General features: G+C 36.1%; 1 protein-coding gene across 2 annotated transcripts in view; it reads right to left on the bottom strand.

Annotated features, from left to right (window-relative positions):
* The window catches only part of LOC105389050 (serine proteinase stubble), a 98,185-nt gene extending 81,943 nt beyond the window's left edge, over positions 1-16,242 (bottom strand). For both annotated transcript variants that reach the window (XM_038113622.2, XM_048629354.1), the window contains exons 1-2: positions 16,088-16,242; positions 7,083-7,161 (exon numbers count right to left, since the gene is read on the bottom strand). In XM_038113622.2, coding sequence (XP_037969550.2) covers positions 7,083-7,104 — 22 coding nt within the window. In that variant the 5' untranslated portion in view covers positions 7,105-7,161; positions 16,088-16,242. The remainder of the gene's footprint in view (positions 1-7,082; positions 7,162-16,087) is intronic.
* Between the last annotated feature and the right edge of the window lie 745 nt (positions 16,243-16,987).

Raw genomic sequence — 16,987 nt, 5'->3', positions numbered from 1 at the left:
AAACGGAGGCTGCAGAGGAGCAGAAGGCAGCTGGAGGCTGGAGCAGAGCAGACGGTGGCTGCTGCGGAGCAGAAGGCAGCTGGAGACTGGAACGGAGCAGACGGTGGCTGCAGAAGGCAGCTGGAGGCTGGAGCGGAGCAAACGGAGGCTGCAGAGGAGCAGAAGGCAGCTGGAGGCTGGAGCAGAGCAGACGGTGGCTGCTGCGGAGCAGAAAGCAGCTGGAGACTGGAACGGAGCAGACGGTGGCTGCAAAAGGCAGCTGGAGGCTGGAGCGGAGCAGACGGAGGCTGCAGAGGAGCAGAAAGCAGCAGGAGGCTAAAGCGGAGCAGACGGAGGCTGCAGAGGAGCAGAAGGCAGCTGGAGGCTGGAGCGGAGAGAGGACAGCCGGAGCGAAGAGAGGACAGCCGGAGCGGAGAGAGGACAGCCGGAGCGGAGAGAGGACAGCCGGAGCGGAGAGAGGACAGCCGGAGCGGAGAGAGGACAGCCGGAGCGAAGAGAGGACAGCTGGAGCGGAGAGAGGACAGCCGCGGAGAGAGGACAGCCAGAGTGGAGAGAGGACAGCCGGAGCGGAGAGAGGACAGCCGGAGCGGAGAGAGGACAGCCAGAGCGGAGAGAGGACAGCCGGAGCGGAGAGAGGACAGCCGGAGCGGAGAGAGGACAGCCGGAGCGGAGAGAGGACAGCCGGAGCGGAGAGAGGACAGCCGGAGCGGAGAGAGGACAGCCGGAGCGGAGAGAGGACAGCCGGAGCGGAGAGAGGACAGCCGGAGCGGAGAGAGGACAGCCAGAGCAGAGAGAGGACAGCCGGAGCGGAGAGAGGACAGCCGTAGCAGAGGACAGCTGGAGCAGAGGAAAGCTGGAGATAGCAAAGGACTGGTTTGAGGTAAAGAGGTTGGTCTTGTCTCGATAAAGAGATATTTTTGAATGTTTAAGGGATAGCTTTACAACACTACCATTCACTTTGCACTGCAAAAGCTTCAAGGTCTGGCTAAAATTTGGTATGAAGGTCTTAACTCTATTTTCTTGACTAGACCAGAGTGGCAAGGAAAACTTTTAAGTGTGTTCCGTATGAACAAATTATGGCCAGATCTTGGAAGAGGTGCTTGGCAGAAAAGAAGACTTGATTGGTCAATTGAGGTTTGTTTTTGTGAGAGGTTGTCTCTCCTCAATCAATGTGGTGTTCAGAGAGAGAGAGTGCTGCTAACTGCATCATACACTGACTTGGTAAACAGGCACTTAGATTGGATGATTTGGTTTTGCGCTGTTTTCATCTAGACCTGTTGTTGCAATTCTTGATGAGCAGTGGGGATTCCAGCCCTACAGGACAGGCGGCCCTGCTCTTTTGTAATTATGACATACTTTATATTTTTATATGTTACAAGATGGACATGTTAACAACAATCAAAACTATTGTGATGTTATTCAAAGCTCAACTTTGGATCTGTTTTAACTTATCTTTTAGAGACTTGTTATGACTGTAAAGTAAGGGGGCACCGGTTTTTTTCACCGTATCCTAAGCCAGTTATGAGTGCACTTAATGCAACAGGGTTGGGTTCACAACTGATGATTGACTTAGTAAAGCCAATAATAGTAAAACTACAGTTACAGATGAAATTAAAAATTAAAGGGTAATGGGGTAAATGTAAACTACTAGATAGGTCAAATTGTGAATGAAGTTACAATTAATTAGATGTTTAGTATTCCCTTATCCTACCTCTATTATTAGATATTGATGAAACTCAAATGCTTACAAAATACTAATGTTGAATCTCATCATCAGCATAGCTCTTTACTGCTGGACGTAGGCTTTTCTCCCAAAGCATAACACTGACCTTAACTAATCACATTTCAAACACAACATAAAAAAAAAACTATTCAAAGTTTGTTACATTCAGTAGGGAAAATATTGTGATGCAAATAGATACCTTACAGTTGCTTTGGTGAACAATTTAACTTAAATCAGTATATTTTTTCAACTAGTTTTATTATCTGATTGAATTTATTAAAGTACAGCTAATAGTGTATAGTGTTAGTGTGTGTCACATCTGGGGTCATGAAACGCTTATGAATAATAACTAAGAATCGAATTCTAGAACCAGTCTCAGCACTAGCGAATTTCTGATGCTACATTTACCCTTGAGAGTCTACAGATCTTTTATATGGGTTCTAGAATGCGACCCTTACACTTACAACCACATGTGGAAAAGTGTAATTAGCTAGCTAGTAGCTATTTACCTAAGATATTCATATTGTGCTATAATATACATAGCAGTAACTTCTCCAAATATTGTAAAATGGAATGAAATTAGCTAAACTTAAACAGTTAGGTACTCTAGTAACCAAATAAAACATTAAATTAGTTTAAAACAATAAATGTGCAAATTCTTGAAGAAAATAAAAATAAAAATACAATTGTTTTAAACATATGATAATAGTTACATTATGTATGTAATATTTTTACCATAGGTAGGTAAATGTACATTCTGAAACAATTGCAACTTAACTTATAACTTAATAAATACATGGTGCATAGTTCACTCAAAACCAGTAAATTTAATTAACAAATTCCGAATTTGACTTTTACATTTTAAGAATTTAATTATAATTATAAACAAATAATAACATAAAAAGTTATATATTTTCTACATTACAGAGTTATATACCAAATCTATATCTAATATTTTATTTTATAATACTGAGAAAACTTAACTAAATTTTAATATAGGTAACGATGCAAAAGTAAATTATGTTACTCAAGTTTCCACTCTACTGTTACTCTAGGTAGACTAGTTAAATGGTACAGGGAGGTTTAACTATACCTATAATAAACTAAATCTAATCGTAAGAGTTATGAACAACCGCTATTTATGAACAATACCTACATACAAAAGGAGAGAACGACATTATAAAATAAAAACTTAAAAAGAAAAAGAACTAAAGTAACCAGTTTTATGAGAAGCAAAATGATCACTAATCAGCCTATTGGAAATAAATGATAATCTATAATGTGACGTGCACACTGAGTCTTTACGAAAACTTAGAAGCTACAAGTGCTGGGAGTCTGGTGCTGCATGGGGTCCATTTTGTAACTTAGGTGCTCACTAAGACGGGTTTTTGGGATATTCAACCCCTAAGGGGGAATAGGGGGTGTCAAGGTCAGAGTCAAATGTTTTATTCAATGCATAAATATAAAATTTCCGCGTGACGCGATTTAGAGCAAAGTTATTGATCAGAATTGTACCGGTCATATTATGGGATATCGCATAGCACCGTTTAAGTTAGACGCTTGAAAATTCACATGCCAACCTTAGTGAATGCAAAGTTATTTGGTATTGCGTTAGTTGGCTACATGCGAAACACATAGATTATTAATTGAAATGAGTATTTTGCCATTGCCATTTGCCATACAAGTCTTTGCCGTATGAAGTCTGGTAAATCATTTTTAGTGAAGTATTTGTCAATTCTCATGTAAGTAGTTTAATACCACCATGACAAGTTGTTGTGTGGGTAGTTCGGGAGTCGTCCACGGGAATTTTTTTTAAGGCGAAGCGATGATCATAGGCAACAGCTAGTGCTAGTGATAGGAATGACCATGGCTTTATAGTCAGAGTCACGTAAAATAAGTATTATTAAAAATAAAATAAAAATATGTGTGATCGGAATGACAAAGTTAATTTAAAAAAGGGGGCCACGTAGGGCTGTCTACTAAGCCGTGAATAATAATAATGAAAAATATGATGTCAGCTATATTACGGTTGGATAATGGAGGAGGTGATGACGCTTGCAGCTGTCATCATTAGCTGGGAACAGCTATACCGGTCCTGGAGGGCAGGTATTCTAAAAATCTTTTGTATTTGTTAACCCAGTTTATACATTCATGGTACCTAGGATTCCACACTTGTGAGGCGTAGTCGAGTATGCTCCGAACGTATGAGCAGAACTTGTATAAGAAAATTTTAATTGAAAAAAAAATTTGTTTATTTCAAAAACTTTTCACTTATAACTAATACAAGGTAAAGACCTCCTATTAAGCATAAAAATACCTGTGCCAGGAGATCTCGCTCTCCATATCAAATTATCATTTAAATTATTCAGTTTCAGAAATAAATGGAAGGTAACAATAATAACCTATACACAGGTCCCTTCTTGGACAAATTTCTCGTAGTACACTCGATTTCGGCATGAGTAATACACAACCTATCCCATCATTCGGTGTGCTGGTGGAAAATGTCTAGTTCTAAACTAAGACTACATCACATACAAATAAAAAGAAAACCCTATTTAACACAAAACTAATAGGGCGACAAAGGCAGAAAAACAGCAACTTATGCACAAGGACTTGTTCTGACGATGAGGGACAGAACTAGAAGCTCTTATCGCCGTACATAGATCTATTTAGGGTTGCAAGAGTCTTAGGAAGAGAAGTAGCTCCTTTGCCTGGCATTTTCAGCACCCAAAACATTGTAATTTTGTAAAAACAATTTTGGCATTATTATTGAAAGACTGCTTGCTAAAGATTGTATAATATGTTTATGAGTTTGGTTACTGATAAAGTTCAGTACATTGTTTATGATGATAATAATAATAATCCATTTATTTCAGATTGGTTACTGATAAAGTTCAGTACATTGTTTATGATAATAATGATAATAATCCATTTATTTCAGATTATATGTTTGTGAGTTGGGTTACTGATAAAGTTCGGTACCTATACTCAGTACTGATAAAGTTCGGTACATTAGGAAGATGATTACGAGTTGGGTTACTGATAAAGTTCGGTTCCTATACTCAGTACTGATAAAGTTCGGTACATTAGTAAGATGATTGTGAGTTGGGTTACTGATAAAGTTCGGTTCCTATACTCAGTACTGATAAAGTTCGGTACATTAGGCAGATGATTGTGAGTTGGGTTACTGATAAAGTTCGGTTCCTATACTCAGTACTGATAAAGTTCGGTACATTAGGAAGATGATTGTGAGTTGGGTTACTGATAAAGTTCGGTTCCTATACTCAGTACTGATAAAGTTCGGTACATTAGGCAGATGATTGTGAGTTGGGTTACTGATAAAGTTCGGTACATTAGGAAGATGATTGTGAGTTGGGTTACTGATAAAGTTCGGTTCCTATACTCAGTACTGATAAAGTTCGGTACATTAGGCAGATGATTGTGAGTTGGGTTACTGATAAAGTTCGGTTCCTATACTCAGTACTGATAAAGTTCGGTACATTAGGAAGATGATTGTGAGTTGGGTTACTGATAAAGTTCGGTTCCTATACTCAGTACTGATAAAGTTCGGTACGTTAGGAAGATGATTGTGAGTTGGGTTACTGATAAAGTTCGGTTCCTATACTCAGTACTGATAAAGTTCGGTACATTAGGAAGATGATTGTGAGTTAGGCTACTGATAAAGTTCGGTACATTATGTATATGTTTGTTAGTTAGGTTACTGATAAAGTTCGGTTCCTAAAATCTATGTTACTGATTATGTTTGGTACATGATGAATATGTTTGTAAGTTGGTTACTGATAAGGTTAGATTTACATACTATATATTAGTGATAAAGTTCAATACATTATGAATATGTTTGCAAGTAAGGTTACTGATAAAGTTCGGTTCCTATACTTTATATATTACTGATAAAGTTCGGTACATTATGAATATGTTTGTAAGTTAGATTACTGATAAAATTAGATTCATATACTATTTATATTAGTGATAAAGTTTAATACATTATGAAAATGTTTGTAAGATAGGTTACTGATAAAGTTAGATTCCTATACTCTATATTACTGATAAGGTTTCGGTAAATTATGAATATGGTTGTAAGTTAGGTTACTGAGAAAGTTCGTTTCCTATACTCCTTAGTTAATGATAAATGTTGGGTATATATTATTAAGTTGGATTGTTTTGTATAATTTGTGTTAACCGAAGAACATTCCCATTCATTTGTTATTGTTAAATGCATTTATTGTTTCTTCCAAGTTGGGTTACTCTTGAACATTCAGTTTTTATAAACTTTAATTCATTTAATTATGTTTAAATTTACTTTAAAAAAGCATTGTGATTACATTTTGTTTAAATATAATATTAGTAAACTTAGCTATATTATTGTTAAACTTAATGATTATAAAACATATTGTTGATGTTAACTGTTTCTAAATTGTAGTTTATAAAACATAGTTTATTTCTGGTTTGATGATTGTAAGCTCCGTGCCATGGACCAATGTTCCCAGCCGATTGTTAGGTTACGCACCGGCGTCGTGCGCGGGGTCGCACACGTTGTCAGGATGGACGATTGTTAGGTTCATTAACATTGTTGGAATAAGAATTGAATTTAACTACAAAATGTAACGGAGGTTTTAAAAAAAAACAAGTGACGTTTGGGGAATTTTGGTCTATGGACTGGAGATGGATTGATTCTTGGATTTTGCGATTGTTGTTAAAAATTGTAAAAGTGCGAAAAGTACGAATATAAGCGAATGGTCGAAAGTTATACGGTGTCTCATTTCACTCAAGGATAGAATACAAGCACACATAAGAAGGATTAGCGACTGTATGCAACATATGCCATCTTAGAGATCTGTTGAGACTTAAAACAGTCACATCGAATTCATTTTGGATGTCTAATTAAACTTTACCCTATCTGTTAGTTTCGGGTAACTAATTAAACCTGGACTAAACCGCCGGTGGTCCGACATTGCTAATAGACGCAAATTCGGGGTTTCCAGCTAGAAATATGTCAGAGACACTTATTCGACCAGTTTCATTTTTCGATTTTTACATAATTGTCATTATTATTCACCCCTGAACCGACGACGTTAAGCAAGTAGCCGGTAGTATTCAGGACGAAGATGACCAGATAGAGTATTCGGCGGTTCTAGGCAGATCCCGACATCCAGAAGGGTCCTATTGGCTGATGACTACGACGTGTGCGACGATGTGATCGGACGACATTGAACAAGTAGCCGATAGTATTGAGGATGAAAATGACCAGACAGTCTATCAGACGGCAGATCCCCACATCCAGAAGGCTAGACTATTGGCTAGTGGTGATGACGTCGTGTGTGTGTGTGTGTGTACGTACCGTGTGCGCGGGCGGCATGCATGTGTGCGCGGGCGCAAGACTCGCATCACCGCACTGCATACAGGCGGTAGGGCGCGTCCTGGAAGCAACACAGATTTAATTAATTCAAGTAAGTATTTATTTAATCAATATATTATCTGATTAGGCACAATAACACTTTTCATTCAAGCCTTTCGAGCCTAGTGTTAGAATGCATTGCAAATAGTTACTATTTATAAGGCGTTACGTCGCGCAACTGACAGGCAACTTTAAAGACGGGTGGTCGAGAATTTCCCCGCAGTTCTTAAAATTTTCGTACAAAAAAGAAGTGGGTACAGGACCCAGCAGTGGACGATAGAAAGCTCATGATGATGATGAAGAAAAGGGATATCTGAAGTGAGTGCATGGTAGGCTTAGGCTAACGATCTATCAATTGATAGGTATAAATAGATTGCAAAAATGGGGGTTCTCGCCACCTCTGTCTTTAACCACCTATGTCGTTCCACCGTTTTTTTTGTACTTAATACGTGTCTGAGTTGTCATGCATTGCGGTAATATTTTATTTAAAAAAAAAAGTTGACACCGGCACCGTTTTAATAACATAATTATCACAGTCAATTTAGGTAGTTTTAGCTTACACACAAAAAACTAATTGAGCTTGTACCAACGTTCTAAAACAGCGTACCTCAACCTCATAATTAGATAATAAATGTCACATAAAATAACTTAATTTCACAGTAAAAGCCTCAATTACTGGTGTAATTCGTACTCCGTAGCACATAACGTAACTTGCGTTGCGCGCACGCAACCTCGCGACGCAACGCAAACGCAACGCGACGTGAATTATAATAATCATCCTGTATATACTTAATAAGTATAATATTAAAATTACTTGTTTGAATTTTTGTTCAATTATATTTTTTTGTAAACGTAAGCAACCTAAACTTACAGTGCTGTTTCGGCAACAGACGTAAAGCAAAGTCAGAGGCCTTCGGGCGGCCTGAAATCATCTGACAGTCGGGTTGCCCATTTACCCGACAACTCTCTCAGCAAAAGCAAACCCATCCTTCATTGGAAGCAGGACCTTTGGCACTATCTTTTTACTATCAGTTATTTCAGCTATCATGGGTGTTGAGTTATGACTCATGACAATGGGGTAGACATTTTCAGACATGACTGTATTAGTTTGTTATAATATTAATAGTAATAAAATTTACTTATTTTCCATGTACGTAATTTGCGAAAAAATTAGTTCACACATGTCGTGTAGGCGTCTCGAAGCTAACGGAATTGTCTAACACTCAACAACGTGTTACACCCATGTTACACAGTTAACAAAACATGACATAGTACTGTGATACCTCCTCCTAATGTATGTGCCAAAAAGTACCACACTAACAATAACCATCATTATTCATGTCGAAATGGTTGCAAAAAAAACTGTACCTACCTACTTGAGCTAAGAATGAAATAATAAAGACATATCATGTTTGCTGATAATACTAATTTAATACATTAGGTAGTATTTACAAATGTAATATCATTGGTTTTATCATTATTATGTATTTATATCTATAAATATATTTCTTTTATAAGTACTAACGTTTGCCATAAACCTTCATTATACCAATATTACAACCATATCTTATACATATACCTCACATTACGTGGGCACAGAACAAATGAATATTTCCATTTCTACAAGAAAAAGTGTAGTTTCATATATTTTCACATTCGCCGTTTTTAAAGCACAGATGTTACAAATGATTGTAATAAATCTGAAGCAAATATGTAACAGTAGTGTGAGGTTTTAGGGTTCCGCAGCCATGAGCCATGTCCGCAGATGAAAAGGAATTATAAATGTTTATTTTTGTTACTCGTTTCAACTATACATAAATACAGTAACGATCAACGAGAAAATACCAGTGAGAAAATCACCAACGACTACTAAACGAAAAAGTCTAGTTTAATGACGACCGCCTATTGCAAATATGCAATATTTAAGTATAGGTAGGTATATAACAGGGCATCAGAATATTATCAACCAAAACTAAAATATTGTATTTAAATAAATGTATTATAAAATTGAGAATATTTAGTGTCGACATTTTGTAAGTGGTTTTTTTTCTTTGCCCGGTGCAGATATTGTTAAAATATAGCCTTAAATAATATTATAAGTACTTTAAGTACGTATTCATTTCTTAAGTGATCAAACCTCAAACCTATACCTACTTTCTATCATCGGGATAATATCATAATATTAATAATAGTATCCTTCACTTTATAACAAAATCTTATTCAAACATCAATCAATCAATCAATCAAACTTTATTACAACCTTAATTGGGTATCAAAGCAACGTGATTTTCTTCGTTTATGAGGTATCGCTATAGTTACTATTAGAATAAATAGTATATTTATATATGTATGTACGGTGGCCTGCGCCTAAAAATATACGTGCGGAGTTTTTAAAATAGCGATCCCTGATGATGAAGGGACCAGCTACATCTGTTATAAATCCGGGGACGTGTTGTGTGTGATGTATGTAGCAGTGGTGTTTATTTGGATGTGCTTGAGCAGCATGTGAGCTTGAGATCGCTATTTTAAAAACTCCGCCTGTATACTTTTAGGCGCAGGCCACCGTACAATACATAACTATACACTATAAATATATTTATGTATAGAACTACATTCTATATATAGGTATAGTTGTACAAGTTTCCAATAAAAAGAAAAGTTTTCGCCTTAACTGTTTGACATACAGTACATTAGAAATATATTTTGATCTCATCCTATTATTTCTAAATTAATTCGAACAATATACTTCGTAGAATATTATCTTTACATGATCACGTCAACGATCACCTTAAAGATAAAGCTCATATTTCATTTTCAGAAACTATAAGCTTTTATATACTTTTTCATGGAAACCAGTCCCAAGAGATAAGGTTCTGAAAACTTGTCTAGTTCTGCGAAACATGTCACGTAGGGTGAGAAATGGTATTACGAAGTTTTTCATAACTTTTCCTTTCTCACTACAACTCGGTATAACAAAAAACCTAGTTAGGGAGTTCGGATAACTTTGTCGTTTTGTTGATCACTATCTGGTGATTTTGTGTTCGGCCTAAAATGGTATTAAGCATACAGCGTGTAACAAAAGGGATAGTATACTAGGCCAAAGGGGTCTGAACTACTTTTAATCTACGAGTTTTGATAAATAGCGAAACATCAGTTTATTAATCATCCGATACACAATCATTTATACTTTAATTTACAACAGATTTTTTTATTTCACAGATTATTTCCCATATTATACATTAAGTGAGTACAATGATATCGATTCTGAAGGCGGAAATTTTAAATTTAGAGACGTCAAAACCTTAATTTCTTTGTTTTAAATTCGACTCTATGATTGTTTCCGTAAATGTCATTTTATGCTAGCAATTTTTTTAGTTTGACAGCGTTAAAATTAGAATTTCTGCCTTCAGAATCAACATCAATATAAATATTAATTTAAAATGATATATTCTTGCGTTCAGCTGTCAACCGCGGCTATTACTGACTCGCATTATATGGATTAAAGGCCCGACAGTACATACAATCATACGTGATTCCTGTCGACACGGCAAGCGGTGGCGGCGCTGGGGGGGTCACTCTATTATAACAAAAATCAAAATTTCGGAGCGCTGCTGTATGAGCCATGACTGTATCTCGTGGTATTAAACGTGCCGATTGCACGACAGCTCTCGTTCATTACTTTTTCGTCAGTATAGAGTGACCTCAGGAGGAGCGGCGGAGTCCAGTCACGTGCGGGGCACAAGCGTGGGACACCCATCGAACATGTCCTAATGGTGAGTAGTGGTGCCGCTAGATTGTCTATAGATAGCCTATCGATAGAAGAAATCAACGTATTGTCGATAGTATCGATATTATTGGACTTAAACAAATGGCCGTTTACATATAAAATATTTACGGTTTTAGTTGGTAATGTTCTAAATTTACTTCAATATTGCAGACGGCGTCATTAAGCTAGTCCGTTTAGGAGTAATTTGGTGCTATTGTCACTGGAACTCTTCATTGTCCGACTGTCCGTGAGTGTATTATAACAATGCTCTCGATAGTTTTTTCCAGTTACGATTCCATATACGATAGTACTGCTGATAGCCAATTATTATTATTCTTAGTATTGCATTAGATGAAAGAGTCGGGCTATCGATTGCAAGATTGTAAAACTATGGTTCTTTTTCTGTTTCAGTGTGTCAAATATTTTTTTCTTTCTATCGATCTATCGACAACACTAGTCTTGGTCATCCCAAGCGCGGCCGCCCACCGCGTGCAATCTACGTAATATTTATTACTTAAGATCTGCTCCCGTACGGATAGGGCTTATGCATCATGTGGAAATGTTCATGACAAATTTTGGCACGAATAAGTATGTACGTAGAAAACAGATTTTCTATAAGGCCGCTGGACCGAAGACTTCAGCATTAGCTTTAGGGGCTTCTTGCGAGAGCTAAGGTAGTGGATGATAGTTGGCTAATATTAATTATGCATCAGATATTGACATTGAAATATTTTTCCTAGCACTATTTTACCATATAACTATTTATATCATAATTATGATTAAGGTAAAATTTATCAGCAATATAATACAAGTTCCAAGAAGAGCCAAAACTATGGAATTTCCGATTAATCCCAAAACCGTATCACAATTGCAAATAGACTCTCAACCCGAAGACATTACGCAGTACTCAGCAACTCCCAGTATCAATTAACTACACAAATCAAGTCCCCGGTTCAATGACTTGTCAAACCCACTCATTAGTATCCAAGAACACAGTGTTCTGTTGGTTAAACCACGTCTAGGCCCAGTCTAAACACAGTGTCGGCCGGTGGCACTGATGCGCTATTGATACATGGGCGGGCAACGGTACACGAGTATTATGACTTAATACGTACCGATTCAGCGGGCTGTAGAATTTGCATGGCTAATTTAAGAGACAACTCATGGTCTTGAACCGATTTCTATATGTTATTACGATGTTCTAGGAAGATTGTGTAGGTACAGTCACGGTGCACTTATTGAGGAAGGGTCGTGTTCAGTGGCGAGTTTTGTAACTTATTAGAGCGATTTAGACCTATTAACTTGATATCGGACATTGGAATTATAGTGACAATGCTGTATAGCAAAGTAGTTGATGAGGTTGTTGACACCTGTAGCAAAAGATATCCGAAATACTTATGTGCGTAATGCTGAAACAATAATAGAATCTGGTTCTAAAGCGACCCATATTTTCAGCGGTTGAAACTAAAATTGGTTATCATTTTCGTATATGCTTATTTTAAATTTATTTATTTTAGGTTATTGCTACCGATATTTTACTAGTATTTTATATCATCTGAACCTCCTGATTACATAACAACGCCATTTCTTTTCTAAAAGCTCTTTAAACCAATGAACTATAAATCCCGCAGCTCTGAAAATAGATACATCTATTTTTAGTTCGGCTTACCTGCGTGTCAAGTCGGATAAATTATTTATTTATTTAGTTTATTTACTTATTTAAGAGGCTGAGCTCTCTTGCAAGCACTCGTTTAAGAGGACGCGTGCAACGGAGATTTATCTCTCACTTCTGCCTTCTCTGTAGGGTGACAATAATTACTAGAAAATGAATACGCAATGGAAGTAAATGTAATAGAATTTATAATATACCTATTGTTCATGTTAGGCCTTTTTTCTAAAAATTAATAAACATGATTGATGATAATAGTACAGATATTGATATCGATTCTGAAGGCAGAAATTTTAAATTTAGCGATGTCAAAACCTTAATTTCTTTGTTTAAAATTCGACTCTATGATTGTTTCCGTAAATGTCATTTTATGCTAGCAAATTTTTTAGTTTGACAGCGTTAAAATTAGAATTTCTGCCTTCAGAATCAACATCAATATTATGGTAAGTCATGTCCCGTTTTCTGTCGACATGTCACAATTAGTGATATATTTTACTTAGGACCTAAAAAAAAAAATAAACATCATCACAGAGTGACAGCATGTCTTTTATCGCAAAGGTAGCCATTATGATGATATTGGGAAACGGGCCCTTAATCTTAAGAAAACTACAAATGCATGGTCATGGTCATGGTCACTCATGGTCACCCTACAAACTGGACCAAGTGAAGTCTCACCGAGCACACAACTCTCCGCTAATGTTCGTGTAATTTAGTTTTAATAGTGCAATTAGTTTCACAGATAAACCAATGCCGGACGCCTGTTTAATACGATTCGGCAAGCAACTCAGTTGACAAGGAAACCGAGAGTTGACAGAGAGGATAAGAGGAGGCTCTATCAATTATTGTCTATGGACTTGTGGGTCGGGAGATAGAACTGGGTGCCTGCTGCTTATTTTTTTTCTATGTGTCTTGTGCCGTTTGCAAAATTGAAGTACATTTAACAGCGCATCAGAACATTACCAAATAAAAACGTTAATATTATGTTAAAATTTTAAAATAATGTTATAAAATAATTGGGGACATTTGGGATAGGCAAAATTACGTGGAACTTTTTCATTACGCGCGAGTGTAATTTTCAGCACATTTATTCGGACGACCAATCAACTTTCATTCACCGATTACTTCTTTTGTTTTTTTATTTGCTATCTCCGTTTATTCAAGTTTTTATCCCAACATATACTCTAGAACACGTTTCTCGGAAAGCGAAAGTACTTTGTGTGTCTTAAAACCACATTTTACGACAATCTTTAATTGAATTAGCTCTTTGATTTTCGATTTTACGGTGTTTAGTTGTGAATTTGCTGAGTTTAATATGTGTGGTCACAATATTTGAGAACTTTCTCATTTCAATATTGCATTTCATTGAAACAAAAGTACATGATGGAAATATGTACTACTACTTATACTAATTTATTACTGTTTACATAGTATACATTTTAATAAAACAAAGAAGCTGCTGAGTAATAGTAATGGCCGATTCTGGATACATAAATTTCAAATTTAGAACACTTTCAATTTTTTTTGTGACTGTATTAAAATTTAAATATGTGACTTGAAACTCTGAAACCACGTAGGTACAAACAAAATTACGTATGAACAAACAATATTATTCCATGCATTAAAGAAACGAAAAACAACATTTACAAATTATCTTTGTTTTAACGATATGGAAACGTATTATTTATTTATTTAAATAAGGAATACCAGCAGTTAACACAACAGACATAAAAGAAAATTTTACATAATTAATTATATATATAATTTACATACATTTACACATACATAATTTACATACATCATTTTCGTTGTGAAAACCATAAAAGTATTAAAATCTTTCAAAATGTTAACCATAATAATAATAAAATTAAAGATACATAACTGTAAAGATATTTTCAACCGATTAAGAGCATGCTATGAAAATATTTATGCTCCATTGATATTTAATGTATATTGTGCAATAAAGAATAAATAAATGTTAATAAAGACAGCCCTTCCTGTGTTCTTCACTCAATAAAATTCTTGGATCTATCGATCGATAGAGTATGGCTACCTATTTCTGAAATGATTGCAGGAACATTCCGATTTTGTTACTTGATAAATGCATAATTATGTATTTCGGAACGGATTTTCTTGAAGTTTTGTGGTTATCTGTAAAATATTGGTTTCGTTTTCACGTCGTAATATAAAAATAAAAAACTTCATTCCACCCAAGTATTGACCAACCGCATTTTTTTACCTTTTAATAAAATAGCTAAGTAGATAGGAATTACGATAAAGTTATACTTAAGATGGTGAAGGGCTTTCCTAGCTCTGATGTGATAAGACAATAATAGTATAGGTCTAGTGGAAAACTGGACTTAAAATAAGGCTTTGATGGAACCACCACCTGAATGAAAATCCTTATTATTATCGCTCAAGAATAAAATGCTATGTATTTTCCCTTACAGAATATGGCAATACTTGGTATTTTATTGCATGTAATCATGGACCCATGATTTGCAGCGAAAAGGTTTTTAAAGTTGCTGCTGTTTATCAATAATGATAATTATCAGTTTATTCATTACATAAAACCTGTAGAATGTTTTTTATTAATAATGTTTTTTTATCAGAAGTTGAGATCAGATTTATTGAATTTTAGACTCTTTAAACTACTAGGTACTTTATCACATATAGATATTTTAAATAAAAATATCCTAATGATTCTAATGCCATTTCGTACATTTCACGGCATTTTCCCTAAGGCAACTTTAATTACATTTGCAGCCATAAAAATGACAACCTCTTTAGCTCACCTAACGTAACTGTCCTACCATTAACAACTATCCTTTTATAACTGGTACTGCGGCCAACACATGTATTGAAACTAATTGGAATCTTCCGTTTTTATGATCTGTAATTGATTTGTTACGATTGTGGCGCGAAATATCAGCATCCGCACCCGTTAGCTGAGCCGAGTCAAATAACCAGCTTTCTGTACTCCAAGATCAAAACGATAGAAACTCTTATCGTTATTGATTTGCGAAATAATTGGCATCGATGATATTCTGATAACAGTCGAAAGGCTGCCAATTGTATGCAAATAAACAGCTGAGCGCGCCAGCTAATTAAAGGTTCTCGTAGTCCAGAGGTATCCGGTTGGATCGAGGTTATTTTCATGTTTTTTTAAGGCTAGTGCAGTGGGTATGTGGTTCCAGGTCGGCGGCGCACTAGACTCTCGCTGGCTCGCACGCTAGCCGCTACTAACACACTCTGTGATCTCGAGCGGCGCCGCTTCGCCGATTTCGTGCACTTTTTTTGCAACTACGATTTCTAAATTATTTAAATACCCGTTCGACATTTTTAACGTCGCCGGCCGCTGTTGCATGTGCCGGGCCTTATATTAGCTGTCATCTTAGCAAGTGGCCGGCAATTTATCGACTGGCCCCGAGAGAAAAGTGGAATAGATTTTCAATAAACATTGCAAGTTATATTAAACCACTACATTAAATTTACCCATACATTATAAACACTTACGTCGTGTAAATTGGGTCAATATCCGATTAGAGACACATAACAATTCACTGTCACTGTAAATATTTTTTATTTCAAGTTACACTCGCGAAGCCGGTGCGGCGGCGAGACGCGTGCGGTCGTGGCGGGCGCTGGGTCGCGACTGAGCGCAGGCGGCGGCGGCTGCGCGTGCGCCGGTGAAATGATCCGACAGAGAACACCGGAACAGAACCGCACCGGAACCCTTGCCTTTTTGTTTTAATTTCTAGATGTGTGTTTTAATGGATTTTATATATATAAGTAGGTACACTGTGATAGATATAAACGATAATACTTAGATGAAGTCTTACTTTACAAATGAATCATAATTATAATAAAAAAACTATATTTAAATTTGAAAACGAATAATTTTAATTAAACACGCTATAAAAATGATAAATTACAGAAATTGAGTCCAAAAAATCTTGTTATTACGCATTTGATAAGGAATTTTATCACTTGTCAGATAATCGATACAAAAGACATCAACGCGCGCGCTGAACTTGAAAGTTACCAAATTCAATTTAAACATTAATATTGAACGGATACGAAAAAATGTATAGAAAAAAATAAGGTTGCAAAATATCTCGACAATTAAGGAATTATAATTAAAAATAACCTAATTAATAGTCATAATTATGACTGCACTTTTAATTTTTAAAAAAACATTGACATATAATTTAAGTCATTTATTACTAAGTAATCATTCTCATAGTCTTTATTTTTTATAACAGACCTTATATTATCAATCAAACTTTAACAAACATATTTATGAGTATACTAGCTGACCCAGCGAACTTCATACCACCTCTTACCCTATGCTACCCTACACTACACTACCCTACACAACCCTACACTACCCAAAACTACCCTACACTACCCTAC

This window comes from Plutella xylostella, chromosome 23 (genome assembly GCF_932276165.1).
Source record: "Plutella xylostella chromosome 23, ilPluXylo3.1, whole genome shotgun sequence".
Lineage (NCBI taxonomy): Eukaryota > Metazoa > Arthropoda > Insecta > Lepidoptera > Plutellidae > Plutella > Plutella xylostella.
The sequence above is the reverse complement of the archived record's forward strand: the minus strand, read 5'-3'. Positions and strand labels throughout refer to the sequence as shown.